Raw genomic sequence first — 25,017 nt, 5'->3', positions numbered from 1 at the left:
TCCCCCTGCCCTCCGCCGGCTAAAATGAAAATCGCCAGCCGGCGGAGGGCAGGTTAAGGCTGTTCGGGGAGATTGTCGCCAGTGCCGGGCCAACCCGGCCAGGCGCCCTAGGCAGCCTGGCCGGGCAAAGCGCCCAATACGTGAAAAGCCACCAGTGCGCATGCGCGAAATGGGCAAAACAAAGATTACACACGTCAGCCAGAACGGGGACTGGACTAGGGGGTAGGGGAGGCACAGAAGGTGCGTGCCTGGCACCCCTCCAGCTTTGCGCCCTAGGCACGTGCCTACTCTGCCTACCCCTAGTTCCGGCCCCGATTGTCCCCACGAAGAAGAGGAGATTTGTTGCTGGGGCGACTAATCTCCCCAAATCTGCTTGTGTGGCCAGACCCTTAATCTAAGTTATCTAAGCAAACATTGATGAAATGTAGCAAAAAAACGAAATGCCTCAGTGCCAGCGTCACTTCTTCTAAATTCTGCTTTCCTCAAGGAGTGAAAAACTCTTCACAGAACATTATGGAATTTGCACTCTTTCTACAAATGATAATCTGTGACACTCTGGGGGATGTTATAGTGACAGTAACTATCACTGGCTGGTGGTGGCTGTTTTACTGCTTATATGAACAAACAATGCACACAGTCCTATTTGCAAAAAAATCTCAGATCTTTGCTTTCATTTTTCAACTACCATTAGACTGTTAAAAATGAATTGCTGGTTGGTTTCTATTGCAACTGCACTTGTGCAATGTAGCACCTGTGTCAATGCATAGGCACTACAATGCAGTGTAGGCTTTATTGTAGGGATGCACTCAATCCACCATTTTGAGATTCGGACAACCGGACCACTGGAAGGGTTACAGAGAAAAAAAATGTTACTTCCTTGTTTTGTGTGGATTTTGTGGATTCGAATTTGGTTAGGCCAGGCCGAATCTGAATCCTGCTGAAAAAAGTTGAATCCTGACCAAACCCTGAACTGAATCCTGGGTAAACCCTGGACTGAATCCTGATTTTGGTGCATCCATACTTTGTTTTTCATATTCGTCAGAAAACTAGCCCCTGATGAAGTATCATTGGATACGAAACGCGTTGGGCCTGTAACTGTTTTATGTGAATAAATTGAATTTCTAACAAGGCAAATACGTGCCCAGAATTTCCTTTCCCAAGTATTGTTTTTGGGTTAAAAAATCCTATAGAGATATTTGAGGACATCGCCAAATCACACCGAAACCGGATTGCCAACCACGTGGGAGAGAACGCCGACATTGATATTTGGAAGAAAAGCCTGACCGCTACCTGAAAGAAAAAACCGCATTCCTGTCAGCGCAAGTATACCAGCTTTGAAGCGGCCGGCCCGAAAGGAACCGCTACCAGCCACAGTCACACTGACACTGAATTGTGAGGTTACTACACTATTCTGAACTCTTACATAACAGGCGCACGAACGACCGGTAATAGATCCGACGAGCCCACCTTTTCTGCGATACGATCCCTTCCTTAAGTGTGAGTAGATCTGATGTACAACAGTAGCCTTGTATACAAAGGATATTACACCATAGAGGCTTTGTCTATTTTGTTCCTATAGGATTTTTCCGTTGTATCTCCAGCGCACCTTCATCACCCTTTTGTTTTTCATATATTATAATTCAAAAACGCTATAAAAATAATGGCAAAAGGCGGATGCCATTATAAGAAATTACAACCAATGGCAATAGTATCTGACTGGCATGCAACAGCCAGACAATATTCAATATATGTACTATGGAAAAACACCACTTATCATCCAATTCCCATACGGTATATAATAATTACAGCTGGGGGGCATTAGTCACCATAACTAGAGACACTATTTATATAAAGTGCAGTCTTTTAGTTTATAGTATGAGTTACTCCATTACAATACAAAACTAAGCAATGATGCAAAAGTACAGAATACCTACACAATGCAGTGAACACACAATACACTATACAATAGTGAGTATCTCAGCAATCATCACAATTTGAATAAGGCAACCTGCTGCCAAAATTATACACTTGTCAAAATAGGCTTGTAATTTGAAACATTAGCCATAGATAGGTGATTGTACAGGGAGACACGGGAGTGAAAGTGGGATGTGGCCCTGTTACACTGTTAATTGCTTGTGACAGCTAATCATAAGAATCGCACAAAATAGCTGTGGGACAGACGTCTGGAGCCAGCTCTACAAAAAACAGGGTGACAAAACACAAGAGACAGATGTGGCTTGGATATTATACAAAATATTATGTTTTAACAGATACTCTTTGTCATTTTACCACACCACCTGCTTATTTTCAGAACCTGAAGTGCACAAGTACAAAATATTCATTAGCTGTGCAATATCATGCAGAATGAGCAAATTTTTCATTGATATGATCCCCTTATCCTAAGTCTCTCAAGCCTTTTATGGTTTCGGTTTGGCCATAAAAATAAAGTCAGCAGTTAAGACAAATATGCACTGGGAGCGTCTGCTCTCCTCATGTGACCTCGAGTTTTTGAAGCCACTGGAAAGAGAAAGGGGATCAATAAAGAGCAGAAAGGAGGGAGGGGGTATTGAGGGAGGCAGGGATGCCCCTTTCTCCTCTCTCACACCTCAAGTATTTTACTTACTATCCTTGACCCCGTATATCCACTCTGTATACCTGTATGTTCCCCCTGTAACTATTATTTGTCTACTTCACTCCTTTTACAGTAGCTATACAGGTACGTTACAAGCATAGGAATCTGCTTCTGTCAAGACACATTTCCACTGATGCATAAGTACATATAGTGGCCCAATGTACTGCTCCTATATGCCACAATATCCGCACACTGACAAGCGCGGCATTGGCTCGTCAGCAGGCATGTGGGCGGATTTCGGCACTAAAACTATATGGGTTTACTTGGTTTCTTTTTCTCTGCTGTTATTTCTCCATCCAGTGTGCTCTGGCCTTTAAATGGATTCTGTCATGATTTTTATGCTGTTGTTTTTATTTCTAAATTACACTGCAAATAATTCACTCTACAATATAAAATGTAATACCTGAACCAACAAGTTCAGATCATTTTGCCTGGACATATGCCTTCAGAAAAAGCCAATGCTGCACTATGGAACAGCTTTCTGGCAGCCTGTTGTTTCTCCTACTCAATGTAATTGAAGGTGTCACAGTGGGACCTGGATTTTACTATTGAGATCTACCAGGCACCTTCCCATTGCTCTGTTGATAGGCTGCGGGGGGGGGGGGGGGGTTTGATATCACTCCAACTTGCAGTAAAAAGTGACTGAAGTTTATCAGACCACAAGTCACATGACTGGGGTGCAGCTGGGAAAATGAAAATATGTCAGATTTCAAATTTAAAAATAAAACAATTTGTTTGCTCTGAGAAATAGATTTCAGTGCAGAATTCTGCTGGAGCAGCACTATTAACTGATGCGTTTTGAAAAAAAAATTCCCATGACGCTATCCCTTTAAGGAGTTGTAAACCTATAAGATTTCTTAAAAAAATAATCTTAAAATTAGACGTTTCAATGATTTTACATTTAGTTGTAAATATAATTGCTACTGAAAGCAGTAGCTCTCTGTCCTGGGCTAGTTTTTTTGCACTGCTGGTTACAGCTATTGAAACAAAGTAGCAAAAGCCAGCATATTACATTGTAAAGAAGAATGAAAGGCATTGTGGCAGGAGACCCAGCTTTTGCTATATTGTTTCAACAGCCACCACCAACAGTGAGTGCAGAGTAAGCAAGGGACAGATACTTTCAAAAGCAATTACTTTTACAAACAACTATACAAGCATTGAACATTTTAAATTACTGTAATTTGGAAGTTGCCTAGAGATGTATATTTCTTCTGTAGCCAACTTTTATTTTTTGGGTTTATAATCCCTTTAAATAAAAAAATATTCGGCATATTTCAATAATCATTTGGTGTTATCTGGCATAAATGCATGGCTGCATATGTAACACCTCCCATAAACTGCACCTATATCTCAGTATAATAATTGCTAAGACCAATGTGTATACATAAACCCTATAGCTTGGTCAGTGATCAAACTGTTAACACCTGATCAGTCTCCATATAGATACTGAACATTTACATAATGTCTCTAGCAGGCAGCCAGTGAGAATGAAAGTGGATAGAATTGAAGTTTTATGGGGTTCATTTGAGGATAGGACCTGACTTCCTGGTGCGGGTAGAGTGAAGCAAGGGAGGGGCTGAGAGAGGGAAAGCAAAAGCTCTGCAATTCTTTTACAACTATGGAGGAAGTAAAGGGTCAGACAGGGACTTGCAGGAGACAGGGAGAGAGAGAATGTGTGTCTATTGTAAAAGCAAAAATGAGAGAAATGATGATAAGTGAAGAGGGCAGAGATATAGCTAGAAATTAATGTGCTTCACAGCAAGAGCTCTTTTAGGAACCCTCATGCCACAAACCGTGGGCGAGGTAATTCATTTTACACACATATAATAAAGCTGTGCATGAGGCAGGGTCTGTCTCATCCCATGAACCCCCAGCAGTGGTCCGCTGGTTTGAGCGTTACAGTAATGAAGATGGGAATAGGGGAAAATGGTTGGTGGTAGTTAAGTATGTAAGAGAGATTAAAGGGGAACTATCACAAAAATTAAAATGTAATATAAGCTTCAGCATACTGAAATAAGAAACTGTAAATACAATCAATTCAATATTCTGCATCGTTTCTGAAATAATCAAGTTTATGTTCACTATCCCTCTCTCAGCATCTCCATTCTGTCTCCATGCAGGAGTTGGGTGTTAGACAGTAATTGACAGATCCAATATATCTTATAAGGGGGCTCCCTTTCATAACAGATGTATTAAAGCTCATCAAATAACTGATTACATTACAAACAAAATCTAACAAAAATAACTTTTGCACAAATTCTGCGTGTAGGATTTCTGGATTTATAGAGTGAGCTCTAATACTTCTTTTAGGCAAAAGGAGCCCCCTATAAGATATATTGGATCTGTCAATGAATATCTGACACCCAACTGCTGCATGAAGAGAAAAAGATGCTGAGAGAGGAATAATGAAGATGAACTTGATTATTTCAGAAACAGTACAACATTTGTAATTGATTGTATTTAGAAAGTTTCTTATTTCAGTATGCTGAAGCTTATATAAAATTTTCATTTTCACTATAGTTCCCCTTTAAACTAAACAAACTGAAGAGCAGAAGAGTTCAGAAGTTTGAGAGACAGTGAGATAGAAAAGATTGTTAGGCACAGGTGGAGAAAGAACCAGAATGCAAAGAGACTGAGCTGGCTGGATGTGCTCACATGTCTTTGTATTTACAGTGTGTAACTCTGCATGTGTATTACAGCATTCACACTAAGGGACCAATTACAGCAATTCCACTTCTCGAGTCTTGCTGACCTCTCTTGTTCTCACCTCCTTCGCATCCTCCGTTCTCATGCTCACTCTCTCTTTAGCTTAAATATTGGCTGAATATTATAGAAGGATACCAACTCTGCAAAAATGCATACACAAATATAAAGAAAGGGGTACAAGGAAAGGAATGGGACCTGTTATCCAAAATGCTTGGGACCTGGGGTTGTCTGGACAATGGATCTCTGTAATTTGGATTTTCATACGTAAGTCTACTAGAAAATCATGTAAACATTAAATAAACCCAACAGGCTGGTTTTGCTTTCAATAAGGATAAATGATATCTTAGTTTGGATCAAGTACAAGGTTCTGTTTTATTAGTACAGAGAAAAAGAAAGTCAATTTTAAAAATCTGGATTATATGATTATAATGGATTCTATGGGAGACAGCCTTTCCATAATTCGGAGCTTTCAGGATAACGGGTTTCTGGATAACAGATCCCATACCAAAGCAGGCCTTGATAAAAGTACATTAATTCTTCATGACGTTGTATGTGTTAACCCTTGAGTGAATCATTTGTTTTAAATGAATCCAACATATGGGAAATCTGACCTCATGATATATAGATATATATATATATATATATATATATATATATATAGATAGATAGATAGATAGATATATATATATATATAGATAGATAGATATATATATATATATTACTAATTAATTTTTTCCTGTAAATGAACTTGCTATTTATGTTTTAGAGCATGCTTGTATTTTTAATATGCGGCACCGCTTCCCCTTACTAGAGAAGGACTCACAAAGGCTGAAGGCAGAGCTATGCTGACAGAGGATATTCGGGGTTAATCAGCAGTGCTACCCAGAGACCTGTCTCCTTGGACACCCCCCTCCTTTGCTAATGATGCAACGTTACAGCATTACTTGCCCAAGGGATCCAAGCATCCACACTGTCACTCTCAGCGGGGGATTGTGTCTCAGTGGGAATCTATAAAGGATTTTCTGTTCACTATCGTACAGTGTGTAGCTCATCCTACTAAAAAAGACTGGATAACTGTGGTCTGATACATGGTTTCTTAAGAACCGCAGCAAAGTACAACCCAGTGCAAATGTTGGGGTTAACCCTTTGTAAGTAAAATAAAACAAATGTGTCCTGTTGGAGGAAAACATACCCATGTACTAGCTGAAATTCCTTTTATTTGCCCTCAGATAAAAGACACTACAGAGCAATTTTTCTTGACATGTTTGCATTTAAACATATGAACGAGAGCTGTTATATTGCTAGCAGCAAAACTAGATTCTGTGCTGGGGCAGAGGGTCTTGTGGGCACAAAGAAATCGTTCTCTGTTACAACAGAAATACAAACTACATTTACTGTAAATGGGCCAATGCAAAATCCTTCATGAAGGGGCTGAGAGAAATGGATGTGTAGAGAAGTTGAGACTGAAAATTGTTCTTGGGGGAGTGGTTTCAAACCATGGTGCAAGGGAGGTCCCCAAAGTTTGCTTTTATGCCTCTAGTCTAGACTATACCCCTGCATATTAGTTATCTCTGCATCAATGTGATCATCAATATCATCAAAATGCAAAGTTCAATCTGCATAGAGGTACAGTTCTATGGCTACCTGTGGAGAAATGTTCAGCTGAGGCAAGCAAGGTATCTGCCACTTGTATGAACAATGCACATGCACAGTGAAGAAATGTTCAAAGTACACCCAATATCTCTGCCCACAAAGAGAGAAGAAAATCAGTATTACTAAATAAAAACTATTTTCTGCTCAAAGCATGTACTTTTTATGCTATAAGAACTGACATAAAAAACACTATGCTTTGATATAAGCATTAACGGTGCATAACAGATTCAGTAACCAGTCCTTTCTTCCAGCGTGGAGACCAAGCAATATATGTATTAGTCCAACAGTTTTGAAAATGAAAGCAGAAAGATCACATAGCCCAAGGAATGCTACAAAAATAACTCCAGCACACATAAGTATGACCACAACAATCTAATGCATGGGCAAGATATCTCATGTGTGCTTATAGAGGATCACTCTCTTAGACTCACCTCTATCTCCTAGACATGCTTGCTGCTGCTATACTCAAGACTTATGTAATGCACCACAAAACCTAACGTACAATATTCCCATGTATTTACAGTATAAAATGCCATATTAAGAACGATGGAATTCAAACCATTTTGATAAGCAATCATATAAAGCTATAAAGGGTAATTTACCCTTAGTGTGATTACAAGCACAATTGCCATGTTTTGTTCCCATAATGCAACCTTTTTTCCCATTCATTGTGCTTGCTAGGGGGAGTTGCATCTAATGAAACTGCATCCGATGTGTCAAACTAAAGCAGTTGCACTGAAAGTTTTCCAAGTCTGCTTACGTCATTTCTAGTGTTTGTTGCGCAAGTGGGGTGTGTGACTGATACTTTACACACAAGTGCAAGGCAGTGGCTGCAAGCACATATGGCAGCGCAAGGAGATCATTTTGATGCAAGTACCTTGCAGTCATAAAACCCCTATAGTCTTTATAGCCTAACTGTGCACATGGGAGATATTTTTCAGCAAGTAAAGTGGAAGAATGTTAACATTTTCTTATAAGAGCTGTAGAAACCACTGTTCCTACAGGTGATAAGGTAGCAGTTTAGAGTGAATCAAGCTCTTAGCCCCAAGAAGGCAATGAAAATGCTCTGTATCCCAGGTTCAAAAGGATACATTATTCTGTACAACTCGGGTTATTTAAGGAATTAAAGTCTGAAAAATACTTAGGTCAATATTATTAGAAGATAAAACCATGCATTTTACATTAATACACTGGCAGAGAATGCAATATGGAGACTTAACACATTAATAGGCAGGAAAGTACTCTGCACCTATGTTGTTTCACTGAACATACTGTACATATTGAAATGAAAATTACCATACAATTACATCACAGTAGGATTATTGAACCCTTTCATACTTTTAGGGCTTTTTTAATATGCCGCAATTTTTTTCAATATAATAAAAACACACTTCTAAATTAAAATATAAAATAGGATCTAATCATACCCAACTGCTACACATTTCTATACAAGATTTTACTCTTACACAATTCAGATTCCATTGCAAACATCAAGATTACTTGTTTAACCTGCTCCACTGTGCAAGAGAACCCTTTCTTACACACCCTCTGCATTTCCATTAATATGTGTGCAGGTCATACCTTTGCTAGTGTGTGGGGGGGATAATATAGCCAGATGGTTTTGGGATTTCTTAGAGAGGAATTTAAGGAATGTGATACTGGTGCTGTACAATGTCTGATGTTCAGTTCCAAAGCAAAAAAAATTCTAAATCATGGTTATTTGCCCATTTTATTATTGTAGCCTAATCTTCAAATACCATACAGGTAGCAAAAAAAAAGTCATATGAAACCATGGATAATTGTTGGTATAAGAATCTGGCATTTTAGAAAGTATCACGTGCCAATGCACTAAGGCTGCCACTGCATTATGTATCACTAGATGAGAGTGAATAAAGAGCAAACGTAGCCCCTCTACACTTCCTGCTCTTCCAATAATCTAGACTATCAATCCAGGCAAGAACAACAACATAAAGGTGGCCCATACTGTGAATGGTCCCTCATATGTAGTAAAATGGGCCAACTAGTTGTATACCTTATTGGTATCCTTTTGTCCAAGACATTTCTTGCTTATAACAATCAACACCAAACTTGTCCTATTTCAATAATCACTACTAAAATTACAGTTACATTTTATTTTCACAGAGCCTTCACATAAAAAGTTGTAAAAAAATACAAATTAAACAACTGGAATTCAAAGTTTTAGCAATTCTACTGCAGTAGAAGAAGAAACATAAAGATAGTCTGTGTAATAATTGCCCCATAAATGTGGAACTCATGGGGGCCACAACAGATCTGGATTTTATGATAGGCTACCCAAAGGAGATTTTCGATTGGTCAACCATATAATGAATGGACTGTGTTTTCAGATATTTCACCATTTGATGACATAAAAAGCATTTCCATTCGAAAAATGGAAAGAGGGATAAAAAGATCTTCTGCGTGTATCGCTGCAAATTTTGACCACTCCCATTTTGTGGCCACACCCCCTAATAACAATGTCCAGTTTACAAAATTTGGCAGTTTATGAACACATTTCTAGGAGTTTTAGGGCCATGTTTTATGTGTTATAAAAGTTTTGCCAATGAAGCTGAAATTTCCTTTTAAGCTCCTAGGCTTCTCCCAAGAGACTTGCTTATCTTATGAAATAGCTACAATGGTATCTTTGCTAATCTTAAATTGTTACAAATTTATTGAAGTGCACCTGTTCTGGGCTCTTTGTCAAAAAACCTTAAGTAAATTTCAGAAACTTTGTATTTTTTCTCAATGCAGGAGATCAAAGAGAAACCCTGGACTGCGGGCTGAGCTGTCAAAATCAGGACTGTCCAGCAGAAAACAGGACAGTTGGGAGGTACGACAAAGGTGGCAAAATTCCACTCATCCACGTTTTGCTGATGTCAAATTAGTACATCTCAGCAGATGTAGAAGGAAGCAAAACTTCAGCAGAATACATTTTTGGTTCAATCATTTTAGATTAAACTGAAGAAGTCAAAATATCCTTTTGTTCATGGATGCATTAGTGGTCAAACTGATATAAAACGCAGCACTGTTCAGTCATATTGCTCAATGTTTCCTCACCTAAACATTTACCTACATAGAGATCAAGACGTCCTGTCTGGTGAAATACCCTGACAACACTGCAAATACTAGAGGGCAATATCACAGGAACATCTACATGTATATGACTGAATTCTTGGTATCTATCAATGTTCTAGTTCAGGGCTGTCCAACTGGAGGCCCAAGCCCCCCCCTTGTGTGCCCCCCACCTACCTGCTGTGTTTGCTTACCATGTGTAAGATTTAAATGGTATCACTACAGAGATAAACTGGCCCCTGCATTGTTAAAACCTCAAATTCAGACTAATCCCCTGTATTGTTCACACCTGTGATTCCCCTGTACTGTTCACACTTGTGACATCTCTATTGCTCACACCTGAAACCCAGACTGAAACTGCCCACATTGTTCACCTGTTCACACTTTATACAAAATGGGGCACCAGCAATGTGTCACTGTATGAAGTACATCTTAGAGTGGTTCTGATGGGTTTCCCTGTCTCTTGCTCTGTTCTGCTTGCCCAATGCTCCCTGTGTGTGACATACTCTGCCTGTTTGTGCCCTGCTCTGCCTGTGTGTTACATACTCTGCCTGTGTGTGCCCTGCTCTGCCTGTGCCCCGCTCTGCCTGTGTGTGCCCTGTTCTGCCTGTGGAAAATACGCCTGGTATTTGTTCTGGGGGTTTGTTAGCATTTGAAAATAAATTATTGTTAGGGGCCCCTAAGGTGTTTAATCATGTGCTGGGAGTGATGTGTTATCCAAGGGAAGAGGAGGCATATGGATTTAATGGTATGTCTTAATATGACAACTTTTTTCACATATGAGTGCTCACTGTCCCTGCAGTGAGCACCAACCATTTGGTTTTTTGGTGTGCTACCACAATTAATGTGCACATGATCTTGTGGTAACATGGGTGTGGTTCAAAGTGGGTGTCATTTAAAAACAGGGAGTGGTCAACACTGGTTTCCATTGTCGGCCCTCCTCCACTGTGTAGGCCAGACAAATTTCGGCCCTCAGTACAACAGAAATTGGACAGCACTGTTCTAGTTTCTACAGTAGGACCTATAGATATTTCTGTTTGGGTTTCCTCCCACCTGCAAAGAAAACTTACATACAGATCCAAGGAAAAGAATAATGCACCATATTCCACAGCGCAGTAAAATAGAAGGGTGCATATATCTGACATACCATGTATATAGGAAATCGAACTAAAGTATACCAAAAATCAATACATTCGTTAAAGAGGTCCCCACTTAAATCTTTTTTAGCTAGTTATTACTTTATGTCCCTCCTAGATTTTATCTAGTTATAACTTTATGTCCCTCCTATAAATTATATGCATTGATATGCATGGGAGCTTGTCCTTTTTTTAAGTTAAAAGCATGACTTTTAAGAAAAAAAATCTGGGCATGGGGGAAACATTTAAAAAAAAAATAGAGTTATAAATACCCAAAGTATAAATTAGCAAATAAAAACGAAATGTTTCTCTTTGAATTCTAGAATATATACATTACTGTATTTGAAGTAAACATGCCAGTAGACAGAAGACACCCGAAGAACCAAATTACTATGCAATTGGTGAGATACCCCAGTATTTCAAAACACTGACATAAAAAATGAAAAATGTACTGTTTCCATGTTTGTCTCTCTTTATGCAGAATGATTGTGCATTGTGCACCCACTACTGTGATTTTCTGTTCCTAAAAGAGTTTCTTTACGGGCTTCGTGTGAAAGTAAAAATTGGCCCACCCCCTAAAAATGTTCTTCATTGGTGGCCAGGGTTCAGGAGAGCAAATACAACTGTAGTTACAGTCCAAGAGACTGGACTATCTACAGGTTCTACAGCACTTGGGCAGTTAAAGCACGGCAAATTGATAAATGTCAGGGTAACTAATAAAGAAGTTACTACATTTTATCTGAACACAAGGGTTCCATAAAAAGCAACAAAAAGCCAGCACAATATCGTTCTTATTCGGTAAAGCATACCTGAGTCTGAAATAACCAGAGGTACTATACACAAATCTATTAGCTAACATGGGAAAAATACTCTTTTAGAGGCACTAAAATAACAAATACATTTTTAATAATTGTTGTCTTATTCAGAGTCCCATATGTCTCAGAGTAAGACGGTCTAACCTGCCTGTTTTACAGGTGAAACCAGAGAAGCTGGATCTGTGTTAACAATTCCACAGCCAAAAGCCAAACCCTGTGACTACTCCATCAGAAGGAGAAAGAGGCGGGGAGCAGAGAGAGCAAATAGAGAAGAGGGACACATGATGGAGCAAAAAATAGGGAGGTGAGCTTTAAGAGGAAAGGATAAAAAAGGGTAGGGAAAGTTTCTCAGAAACCAAAACAGGAAGGTATATATTAGTCAGAGTCATGGGGAGCAAGACCAAGTGCTAGAAGATAAAGCTGTACACACGCACATATATGTAGCACTGACCAGCTGTTACAAAACCAAGAAAAAAACACACAATAAACAATGTTAGACATGTGTAACTGTATTCCTTTTTGGTACTTCTTAAAATTATGATTTAAAATAAAAGGTATAGTGTCTGCTATATTCAGGTGACATGAGAAACATCGGTATACCTGTATATGTTCATCTATACATTGGTTCTTATAAGCTGGACCCATGCACACATAACTGAAATGCTTGTATACTTACTAGCCATAACTAGACAGAAATAGATATGTGGAATGTACCCGGATTCCCCACACCCACTAGTTCATTGCTGCAACAATTATTTCCATCCAATTTTCAATGTGATTTGTTAAAGGGACAATTTGCATTTACATTTCATGCTTTGTCCACTTGATTAAACAGAGATAATGACCTCTGAGGACCATAGGAAATCCGTTGCTATTTTTGCATGTCTTTCATTACAAAGTATTATTACAAAGTCTTGTGGAGGATTATTAGAAGTGAAAAACTTTTCACAATAAAACTCCTACTTCAGCACAAGCCATCAAAGCTGAAACGCCTTAGCACCAAATACTGTTTCTTGTCATTTGGAAAAGCCAAAATGCTATACATATTTACATTAAAATGTCTCTGACACTTTTTAAGAAAACATAATTGCCTTTCTTGCCCTTAATTGTCTGCATTTTCTTTATTAATTTACACTACCTTGTAATTTTAGAACCTGTTGGGTAGACAGTACAGTACTGTACAGTACTGACAGTGGGCAACACATAGAAAAGGGATTGTCCACTTCCCTTGGCAATAAAGCAATGCTGGTGCAGAGAAAATATAGAAGGTTTAGGAAACCACGTACAAATCAGACCAAAAGTAATACAGTTAAAAAGTAGAAAAAATCTTTATTTAAGCAATGATCACAAGCCTTACATGTTTCGTGTCCCTAAGACACTTAGTCATAGGCTAATACAGCAATGCCTTCCATTCATCACACAAAGCTGCCAAGAACCAGTACAATGAGTAGGAAAGGACAGGAAAAGAACTGAAAAAAAGGTTTGAATTAAAATCTTCCTTCGGTGGGAAGAAGAGACCCACAGAAATATGTAGACAATGAGCAAGTTCTTAACCCATAACCATGGATGCACCTGTTTCACATTTCCTCATTCCTTCCTCTCTTTTAAGGACAATTATTATCATTCACACATATTTCGATAATTCACCTAGCTTTCTAGATGCCTCAAATATAACATTTGGGGCCTGCTGTGACCAAGCATACGTCACTTAACAGCAGTTTTCACAGCTCCTGAAATGACAAGAACAAGCATGCCTGTTACCCGCCTGCACATACCTGTTGCTGTCTTGCACATTCACTTATCTTTTTTCAGTTAATTACTACACTTTCTATTTTCTCTCACTTTAAGTATTCGCGCAAAGTATTCTCTGTCTACTCTTCATGCACCAGTTTTCCATGAAAAAACAAAAATCTCCTTGCTGACTCTAGTGGCTAATTACTATGTCATACATCATATGTCATACATCAACAAGGGATTTCCTTTTTATTAATTACTATGGCATGTCATAAAGAAAGTGTATAAGGGAAACTAAATATTTAAAAACGATAAATGCAGATGGACAGATGAAATGTCCAACAATATCTCAGGCAATTGTGATGATTCAAAGAACACAATACTGTACACCTTTGAACTGTCCCTCCTTGAGCAGTATGCCAAAATAAATAGAAGCACATTGCTAATTAAAATATATTTTTCCTTTAAACTATGCCAAAATACAATATGCTCCTGTGAATACAGGGTGATATCCTGACGACATAATGGGTGCTTTGGTAGACAAACCCCCTCTTGCATCATTCTAATATAAAATACAAAAATTGTATTTGTTTCCTAAGCATTATGTTTAAGAATATGGCATCTTTGTACTTGAAAAAATTAGTTAGCAAGAAACTAGAGCCTATATCTGTGTCCCAAAGTCCCACATAACAGTAAACAAAAAAAGAAAGCCGAGCTCTTGCAAACTCATTACTGCATTGTAATCCTCCTAAAGTCTGGAGTCATGGGACAGGACGTCTGATCTTCTAGAGCATAATGCTAGGCAGGCCAGAGCTTACAGGCGGACAGCAGCATATAAAAGGCAGAGCTGTCCCAGTGTAAACCCCAAATTACCTCACACTGTCCTCCTGTGACTCTGACAATGACCATGTTTTTCTGCATTATCAAAATGAATACCCAAGGACTTGTTATCATTACAATGTCTTACATTAATTAACTATATGGAAAATATGAGAATATTACAAATCACCTCAAAGTTCCATGAGCTGTATATGGTTATGAACCTCCTTGGTGAGTTCCAAATCCTTATACTGTATTCACAATAGGGGGGAACATTATTCACTATATATATCAATAAACAAAAAAATAATGACAAAAGAACGCTACAAAAGGACTAGATCAAGGTTTCCAACATTTTCAAACCCAACACATGTCTGAGAGTGAACTTTCATTCAGATTTTTTTAAAAAAAAACTTGCCTATGAGTGAGCTTTCAATCAGAATTATTGAGGGAGACACTCTTTTCAGCACAGTGATGCATTTTTGTATTCCTGGCCCACAGATGAAGGACCACTGACCAGCTATACATAACCTCTGTAACTGCTTTACTAAACTACATTAAATGCATTGATGTGAATTCACAAAAAAAAGTTACTTCCAAACTAGAATCCACGATTTACCCTTATGTATCATTAAAAAAAAAAACACAAACAAATCAGATCAACAAAAACCTAGACTTTTTTGATTGTTGCATGAAAACCGTGACTATTTTGGACTGTCACACAAAAATTAAGATTTTTTTTATTTAAATTTTTTCGTGAAAAGCCAGAAATGTTTGGATTATTGTACGAAATCTAGCACAGACAATACTATCTTTAAATTGCAAATATGACCTCTGCCATTGACTTCTTCTACAGGACATTGACAGGTTGAAGATCGAGTATTTTTTGCAGCCTCGGGGTATAATAAAAATTCGGATTTTATAGTACAAAAACTAGAATTTTTCGAGTCTTTAGGATTCAGACTTTAGTATATAACCCCCTGAATAAGCAATGAACCTAGTGCACCCTGTGGGGCAAATTTACTTACCTCCGAAGTTGCGCCAGCGTTGTCTTCGCCGCACTTCGCCAGGCGAAGATTCACCAGGGCTGTGCAGATTCACAAAGATCCGAAGCTGTGCACAAGTTACCGATCGTTTGCGAAGTTGCGTTAGCGATGTTACGATCATCGGTTCAAAGTTGCGCTAGCAAAGGCTAATTTGCATACAGCACGAAATAGAAGTTTAAATGGACGTGTATGCTGCAGCAAATAAATAACACTACACAAGCCCAGGGAAATTTAATAAAATTATATAGAGGTGTTCTAATGCCCTACACATGTGCCCACAGTATAGTTTAGGTGCCATATGTTAACAAAAGTAGGGGGGAAGGAGGGTACCCTAAAAAAAAATTCGATCTTTTTCAGCCTATCACTCTATGAAAAGTAAAAAACGCCAGTGTTTTTTGGGACTTAGAAAAATTTTCAACTTTTTTTTTTAAAACTCCTATCTACTCAATTGCACTTCGTCTGGTCTGACCTGGCGAAGTTAACTCTTGCGAAAGAGGTAACGCTCACGCTCAGAAAAAAAAAAACTTAGTAAATTTGCATAGTTTCGCCCCTTCACCTTGCTTTAGGCTGTGAAGTTGCGCTAGTCTATCTACTTCACTAGCGAATATTCGCCAGGGACACTTTTAGTAAATTGGCGAAGTGGCAAAATGATGTAACGATGGCGAATTTTCCGCCGGTAATTAACATCACTTACGTATCATGTATAACAAAGTTGGGAGCAATTAGATGCCAAGGGGTTTGAAAGCATCTTGGCCAAAGGCGATAGGGTGACAAAAACTGCTCTTCTTGTTAATTGTTCATAAGTAAGGTCTATGAAACAGAGAGTGCTTGTACTTCTGCTGTAATCTGGTAGAAATGCTTCTATATGTCACTTTCTAGGTTAAGGTCCCCCTGCCAAAAGCGCATGTGCCATGGGCAGAGCGTTTTCAATATATCTCAGTGGACAGCAGGGACAGGCAAATAGAGAGTTATGACTGTCACTGTTTTCCACCTAATTACAGAAGCGGTCAAAATGCCCCAAATGCCATATCCCTAACAGTTGGCTATACAGATGCTAAAAAAAAAAAAAACAGGGACAAAATATGAGGAGACTGTAAAGCACACAGTGCTATACAAGGAACTTGGTTTCAGAATCAAGGCAATGCAGTCAAACACCTCTAAAGCATCTGACTGAAAATATCAATATACAATAAGAATTCACTGTCATCTTGTACTTCCCAAAGAGGCAAGCTCTTGAATTGCACTTTACTTACTGGTTTCTTTCCTTAAGTAACCACCTAAATCTCAAAACTAGCAAGCTCTGTTGTACGATAATGAATATATTACCTGAGCTCAGGGCCGGAACTAGGGGTAGACAGAAGAGGCACGTGCCTAGGGTGCAGCAAACTGGAGGCACCAAGCAGGCCCGGACTGGCAATCTGTGGGTTCTGGCAAATGCCAGAGGGGCTGCTATAAGGTGCCATAGAAAGTCAGTATTTAGTGGGCTGGTAGGGGCTGTTTGGGCCTCTGTGTGGGTTGATTGGGCCTCAGTGTACCTGAAATGCCAGGGCCTATTTTAATTCTCATTCCGGACCTGGCACCAAGCACATATCTCTTTTTTTGCCTACCCTGGTCCAAACCCTATTCCTCTGCCTTTGGTGTGCTTCTGAGCTCACTCCTCCGCCCCACCCATGCACTGTCACAGCACATGTGTCCTGGCATGCGCAGAGAAGGGGGCGAGATGGTGGGCCAAGCTGCCTAGGGCTCTTTAACATCTTCCTTGTATAACAATACTGAAGGCATACTACCTTGTTAGTTCTAGGCAACCAGGCTTGCAGCTTCACTATTTGTATTAGTCACGATAAGGTTGCGGAATTCCTTGCCAGTTGTGATAGCAGATAAATGCGAATGGCATTTTTGGCTTGGATGGTTATCAACAATTATAGTATCCAAGGCTATTGTGATTTTAAGATCTTGTTAGACTAGATATTAGTATTTATAGTGAAATATGTGAGTGCATAAACAGATCTGTATAATGTGTATATTATGTGCACTAGAGTTCATTTGGAGGGGTTGAACATGTCATTCCTACATGTCACTATCTAAGTTGAGGTCCTTCTATCAACAGCATGTGCCACAGGCAGAGTGTTTTCCAATATATCTCAGTGGGCAGCAGGACAGGCAAGAAGGGTGTTATGACTGCCACTGCTTTCCACCTGATTACAATGCCAGAAATGCCAGGCTACAGGGATGCTGAAAAATATCAGGAACAAATTTTGAAACAGCATATACTCCCATAAAAGGATCTTGGTTTCAGAATCAAGGCATTGCAGTCAAACAACTCTAAAACATCTGACTGATTTTTCAATATACAATAAAAACGGACACTGTCAACTTGTACAGACTTTCAATAACTTCCCAAAGAGGGAAGTATTTACTGGTTTCTTTAGTAGCCACCTAAATCTCAAAAACAGCAAGCTTTGTTGTATGATAATGAATATATTACACTGAGGTCATACTACTTTATTAGTTCCAGGGAACCGAGCTTGCTGGTTTACTATTTGTATTACTCACAGTGAGGTTGTAAAATGTCCTGACGGTTGTCATGGATGATTCAGTAAATGCCTTTAAGAGTGGGTTGGACAATTAACAAACATAATATCCAAGGCTATTGAGATCTTTGGATCTACAGTTCTTGGTATATTGGAATAAAGAATGGTATTTAAATATTGATATATCTGTGTGTGTATAGACAGATCAGTATGTAACTGTGTGTGCTATTTAACTATGTATTTCGATATATTTTGAAAAGTCCTACCCCAAAATGTATTATTTCAAAATAATTGCATAATTTGTGCACTATGAAATTCAATCATTTGGATTGATATCAATATCCACTTATAAACATATTGTATATTTCAGTTTCATCTAACACATGGAAACAATGCTGTTTTTTTTTTTCCTTTATAAAATTACTACAGGTATGGGTTCCGTTATCTGGAAACTCATTATCCAGAAAGCTCCAAATTTTGGGAAGGCTGTTTCCACAGACTCCATTTTATCCAAACAATCCTCATTTAAAAAAATGACTCCCTTTTTCTATGTAATAATAAAACAGTACTTGATCCAAACTAAGATATTATTAATCCTTATTGACGGCAAAACAAACCTATTTGGTTTATTTAATGTTTAATTGATTTTCTAGCTGGCTTAAGGTATGAAGATTTAAATTATTTAAATATGCGTTAAGCATTCTGGATAACAGGTCCCATACCTGTATAAGTATATAACATGGGATACTGCACTGTACATTCATGAGAATACAAACGTATACATATTTATACATATAGGGATACTGAGTATATAAAAATATACTATGAATGTTATTTAGAGACATGAGCAAATATAGTTCCTATTCTGTAAGCCACAGCAATCAATCAGCAATTTGCTTTTACTGGTTTGCTGCAGTTAGAATAATAAAAGCAAGCCTCACTGGTTGCTATGGGTTACTGGAAAGGGTCATACTTTGCCCACGTTACTACATAACCCTTTAGACTTTTAGTGATCGTGATTATGTTAAATATCATTATACTAGTAACCATATATATATATCTCTATATAATGTATATTATAATCTCTGTAGACCAGGTTCCTCTACCAAAGGAAGCTTTAGTTAAAGGTCACTGTGCTTTCCTCCAAAAGTGTATATTTATACAGTTCATTCTTACTTAAAAAGCCAATGCCTTATATAATGCATATATTTAGGGATGTTTGTGCACTCTAACATAATGGCAGATCATGACACTCAGCAATCGTATTGCAAAAAGAGAATACTAATTTCAATACACCTGTTTGGCAGATAAGGGTTGTTCCTATTACATATTTCTGTTATTAACATGTTAACAACATGTAAATATTAACAAATAAATCTAAGAATTGATGTTTTGGGGAGCACTGAGGTTTCACACGATAACACAAAAGGTAAATTCCAAGTCACATATTTCCCCTCTGTCTGTCACCCTACAGGGGGGGTGAACAGACTATGTTATTGGCTGGGTGTGAGGGGGGAGGAACAGACAACTTGGGTTAGTGCCTTGCTGAGTCTTCTACACATTAAAATGCCAGCGCTGAACACCCTTTACTAGTCTGTATAGTGTTAAAACTAATGGGAATGGAGAGGGGGCTGGAAAGAGAGATCAGCAAAAAAAGATGAAGACAGAATTGAAAATAAGGCGGATAGAGGAGGAAAGCCAAGGAGACTTATAATTAACTTTAATAAGTGTGAACAAGATTGAAATAAAAGTGTGAGAATTGGGGGGTTCAGGAACCCAATTTTTTATGTACACATTAAGATGCAAATAGCAGGGACCTAAAACTAAAAAATGTGGCAGATCAGTTCCCACAAGCAGAAACAGACTCAATAGCTACGATCACACCCATCAAAATAGTAATCCCAGGGCAGTTATTTACTGTATATTTTTATATTATATATAAGAATTGAATTGTTTAGGGGCTGCCGGTGAATTCCAATATGGCTTCGGAACAGTTTTGGAATAGTTAATGGAAAAACTACACTAGTGATAGGACTGCCACAGGATATCTAGTTAGAAGACTTCTCTAAGTAAGATTCGGAAACAAACATGCCAGCATTAAGATGACTATGCAAATTTTCAGCAATCTATAAATTTATACAAACACACATTCTTTTTAATATTAAGTCAATCAGTTGACCCCTGGGGTGTGCAAATGTCCAATGCATCCTTGCTCCCCCCAACTTGCAAAATGCCTAAAGCACCAAATTATATCAGGCACCTAAGAACGATGTGCATTCCCTACTCCATGCACATCTGGGCCCCAGTAAGGGTCTTAAAGTGTACCTTCCACGACACAAGGAATTTCCCCTTCCTTTGTAAAAACTGTTCAATGGTAGCTGTATGAAAAGATCCCTTTATAATAGTATTTACTATCAGCTTTAATGCATTTATTCACAACAAATGAACGTATCTAATTGCCCCAGAGGAAAGCAGATTAAAACATCTCATCATTTAGTCATGCTGCATTGCCCCCTATCTCGAGTATTTGCCCTCTACACACCACCTGCTCCACAGTCATGTAACATAATAACCACTATGGGAGACATTTAATATGAATTTGCAAATTATTATTTTTAACATAATAATGATTTGCCTATATGATATGATAATGACGTATTATTACAATTTAGGGACTTTGCAAACAGACTAAATAAGTTACAACAAAGGTGCATTTTGCATAGATTATGCTGCATTTTAACTCACTGTTATAGAGTTTTCTGCCTACACCCTAAAGTGTAAAAACATATCTGACTCCACCACAAACTGGATCACAGCTTTTAAAAGTTGCATGTTTAGGTTCTACAGAAAAAAAAGTCATATTTATCTAAAAATAACTCACTATTCCTCTCCAAAGGGGGGGAGGATATATATATATATATATATATATATATATATATATATATATATATATATATATATATATATATATACATACACATACTGTCCATCCTCTAATGCCCAAGAGAGCCACATGAAGCACATTATTTTAAATAAATAGAAATGAGCATTAAATACATTTGGTTTGGTCAACATATGCCTTAAACCCCAGTTGTACACCTTTCTAAGACTGTCTTGCTATCATTTACCTAAAGCATCCACACTTTCCACATGCCACCAATATTGGTTACCCACATTCAAACAGGTCCCTTTTAAGAGCCTCACCTTCCACCCTGCAGAGCTGTTGCTGTCTCCTTTATCTTTAAAGTAGGGGACAAATCGAACCATCCAATCATAAATTTGGGATAAGGTCAGTCGCCTCTCAGGAGAGCTTTCAATGGCCTTGGTGATGAGATCAGCGTAAGACATGTTACCCCAGGCATTTCTACGTGAACTCTTGGCTTTCCGTATCTGCCCTGGGTCCAGGCCAGGAGGTGGCAACGGCATATCTGAAGGAGGATCCGGTAGAGGGGGCCATGTGCAAGAACGAGGGCGAACTTGTGGCTCCACATCTGATTCAGCTTCCAGCTTCTCCATTACTTGTACTACCAAAATGAATCCTCTGTCGTCTCATACAATGAAATATGGCAACCAATTTAATTCCGCATTTGCAAAGCTAGTTCTATGATAAATCACCAAGAAGTTCAAAAAGCTAAATTTTACATGAAAAAAATAAAATGAGTAGAAAAATGAATTAGGAGTGTAGGTGAAAAGGATTTTTTTTCCATTAGGAGCGCATGAAGATAAGGTAAAAGCTGAGTTTATCAAATTGACCAAGAGTGCATCTTATTTGGAAAGCCTACTTAGAATGTAAAATATCTACACTCAATAATAAAAAATTTGTGTGAGATGTAAGTTGTTTGAAACAGACAATCAAATAGGAGTAGAAACTTAAAAGAATAATCTTAACTGTCTGCCAAACGCTTTCCTAATTGCAATAATTATTGCTAACTAATTTGCATTGAACAGCCAGACTCTGCATGCAGGTAGGAACCCATCAAATCTGCATTTCAATAAATGAAATGAACAAAAATAAAAAGCAATTCTTTCAGCAATTGTAATTTGCAATAAAATCCTGATAGTTTGTCCTTAAATGTAATCTTCTGCTACAGCAACATTCAGAAATGATCTTTCACTGCAGATTTTTGAATTCAAGATAAGATCTACTTTGAGATTTCTATGCATTTAAAGGAGGTGTGCTTGAAATATGTCCAAAAAGATTTAATCTCAGTCTTTTGCAGCAACAGTTGTTATATGTGGAAAACTAAACACAGAGAATCTAAATATGATTAAATGACAAGTCATTCTTCCAAGATATAAATTTGTACGATAAATTTCACATAGAAGCCAAAAAATGGAATCTCCCCTTCTTAAATTATAGATGACCATTTAATGAGAAGTAAAAGCATGATTCTCTTCTCTTCTTCTCAGGAATGCTTGATGCCGGGATTATTCCAGATTACTCTTCTTAATAGGTATCATTTGCTCTGGCCAGATGAGAATATTGAACCCCTTTTTTCCCCAAGAGACTCATGCGTGCCCCCCTACTACAACCTGAAGACACACGTGGGGAGATACTGCAGTTTCGTAGAGAGGTACAAAAATTTTCATAGTCATGGTGCTGGTGGCCAGTTGGGGATCAGTGAAGTTCATCCATTCTGCCTGTTTAAGAGGAAAGGTCTGCATCCACAGAGGAGGGATCTGCTGGGGATCCCTGGCTGGAAGAGAAGGGAGAGTGAAATGCTGGGTGTGAGAGGGGGGGCGTCACACCTGCTTGGTAGAAATGAGAGAGAAGATGCTCCTTGCTTCTCCCTCTCAGGGAGTCTCTCTCTTGCTCCCTTGCTCTTCGAGTCTTTCTCCTCCTGGGACAGAGCAGGGTTGGACCATGTGTCGGGCTCGGCAAGCTCTGCACTCTTCACCTTAAGCATTTAGAGAGAGGGAGCGAGACAGAGAGAGAAATAAATAAATAAGATGCAGCCTTTTGCTCCTCCTCTCCCGTCTCCTCCTCCCTCCTGCTTTTACATGAGACTGGGAGAGATTCCTACAACACTGAGCACTGTGATCACTGCAAATCTACACACTTGCTACCACCATAAATACCACGTCCAAATATATATATATATATATATATGGGGGACACATATCCTTAACCATACCTAGAAATATATATTATTTCCAAGTGATTCAAATATATAAACATGGGCAGCATCTGTGCATCTAAGTTGTACGCACTAGTATGGGAAATTTGCAGTTAATGTGCACTATAAACTAATAATGTGTTAAATATGTTAATATATCAGTAAGAATTTGCTAACTTTTTTTCCTAACATTATTCTGATGATTTTTATAGATACTAAAGTTTGGGAAATTGCCTATTTTAACTGTAACACATAGGAAAGGCTATTTAATAAATATAGAGTCTCAGATTATCACCTGAAATTCATACTTCATAAGCAGGTGGGGGAAACAGTTCACTGGTGGTGAAGCACATGTTGATCACATCAGTACAGCTCCTTATGGCACCTGACAGGCACAATGTCATTCCTGTGGCTACAAATCACATGTAAGCGATATCCTAACACAATTATGCTTTATTCAATAAGCCCATTATACAATCCAAAGCCGTATTTTTTTTATCTATAAATCACTGAAACTGATAATACGTTCTGCAAATCTGACTAAGCAATTAGAAACAGAATTAAGGCTCACGGGCAAAATCAAGAACGATTGCCAAATATCCTCGGCTAATTCATACAACGTAGTTTAATAATCAACACAACACCCAAGTGTAACCTCCACAGACGTAACATGCCCTAATCACAAAGGTCTAAAATGACGCTGCTAACCCCGATCTCTCGGAGGATTAGTGCAGGGCGAGCTATGGTCGAGAACGGGTTTATGGGCGGAGCCGTCTCAATAGACACAGGCACTAGGCGCGCACCTCAGCTGACAGACCCCCGACCACGTGGTTGTGAAGGCATTGCGATCAGACTTTTACCGCTTCAGCGGATTGGCCAATGCTTCTGGTAGGCAGCAGCTATTGGATGAAAAGCAGGCAGCCGCTTTTGGCTCCTACCTGATTGGCTGTGATGTTGTAGCACTGCGCCTGTCTGGATTGGTAGAATGACCGGGAACCGGTCTAGAGTGGGACGGGTTGAGGAAAATCCCTTTGCTTGGCGTCACCAGACTGTTGTAAATGGTTGCCAGGGGCAACTGAATGAGACGAAGGCTCCTTGAGGCATGACTAGCAGTGGCACGGGAGAAATTGAGTCCCTCTAAAGGCAAAGATAGATAGATGGATAGCGTAGAGTGGCGTGAAGTACTACGTGCGTGCCATTTAACATACGATGGAATTTGTAAGACACAGCTCAGAGAAAGCAATGTTTAAATATTAGTAATGCTAGCATGTACACAAACTCTCCATACAGCTAAATGCCAAACATAATGGGTGCGTTAGTAGTTGGGCAGTGGTTAATAATTATGTTACATTATTTAATTATGTTATAGGTGATCTCTAACAAGCAAACGTGTGTTATTGTTATTGTTACACCACCTAAATCTTAGATAATCTATTCAAATTAAGGTTACAGTGTCACCAGAAAAATCAAGGACAGTTTTATTAAATGAGAGGCATTGCATGGGATTGCCACCTGGCTGGTATTTCCCCAGCCTGACAGATATAACTCATTTATTTATAATGTACCACCTCTGATTCATCCCACCCCCGCACCTCAATAACTGTGCATTGCTCACTAAATCCGTGCCCCGTCCACCACTTTATGCCATTATTTTTTCCCACCAACTCGAATTGTGGGTTAGAACAAGTGGCAACTCCACCATGTTCCTTGCTCAGACATAATTGGTGGGTTACACCTG

The 25,017-nt window shown here is 38.7% G+C and overlaps 1 protein-coding gene across 3 annotated transcripts in view; it reads right to left on the bottom strand.

The window, feature by feature from the left end:
* The window catches only part of foxo6.S (forkhead box O6 S homeolog), a 43,748-nt gene extending 19,564 nt beyond the window's left edge, over positions 1 to 24,184 (bottom strand). Inside the window, exons 1-3 of one of the 3 annotated variants that reach the window (XM_018247964.2) lie at positions 23,851 to 24,184; positions 23,575 to 23,691; positions 21,367 to 23,060 (exon numbers count right to left, since the gene is read on the bottom strand). In XM_018247964.2, coding sequence (XP_018103453.1) covers positions 21,367 to 21,678 — 312 coding nt within the window. In that variant the 5' untranslated portion in view covers positions 21,679 to 23,060; positions 23,575 to 23,691; positions 23,851 to 24,184. 3 annotated transcript variants of the gene reach the window in all.
* Between the last annotated feature and the right edge of the window lie 833 nt (positions 24,185 to 25,017).

This window comes from Xenopus laevis, chromosome 2S (genome assembly GCF_017654675.1).
Source record: "Xenopus laevis strain J_2021 chromosome 2S, Xenopus_laevis_v10.1, whole genome shotgun sequence".
NCBI classification, from domain to species: Eukaryota; Metazoa; Chordata; class Amphibia; order Anura; family Pipidae; genus Xenopus; species Xenopus laevis.
This window is presented reverse-complemented; position numbering and strand designations above follow the sequence as displayed.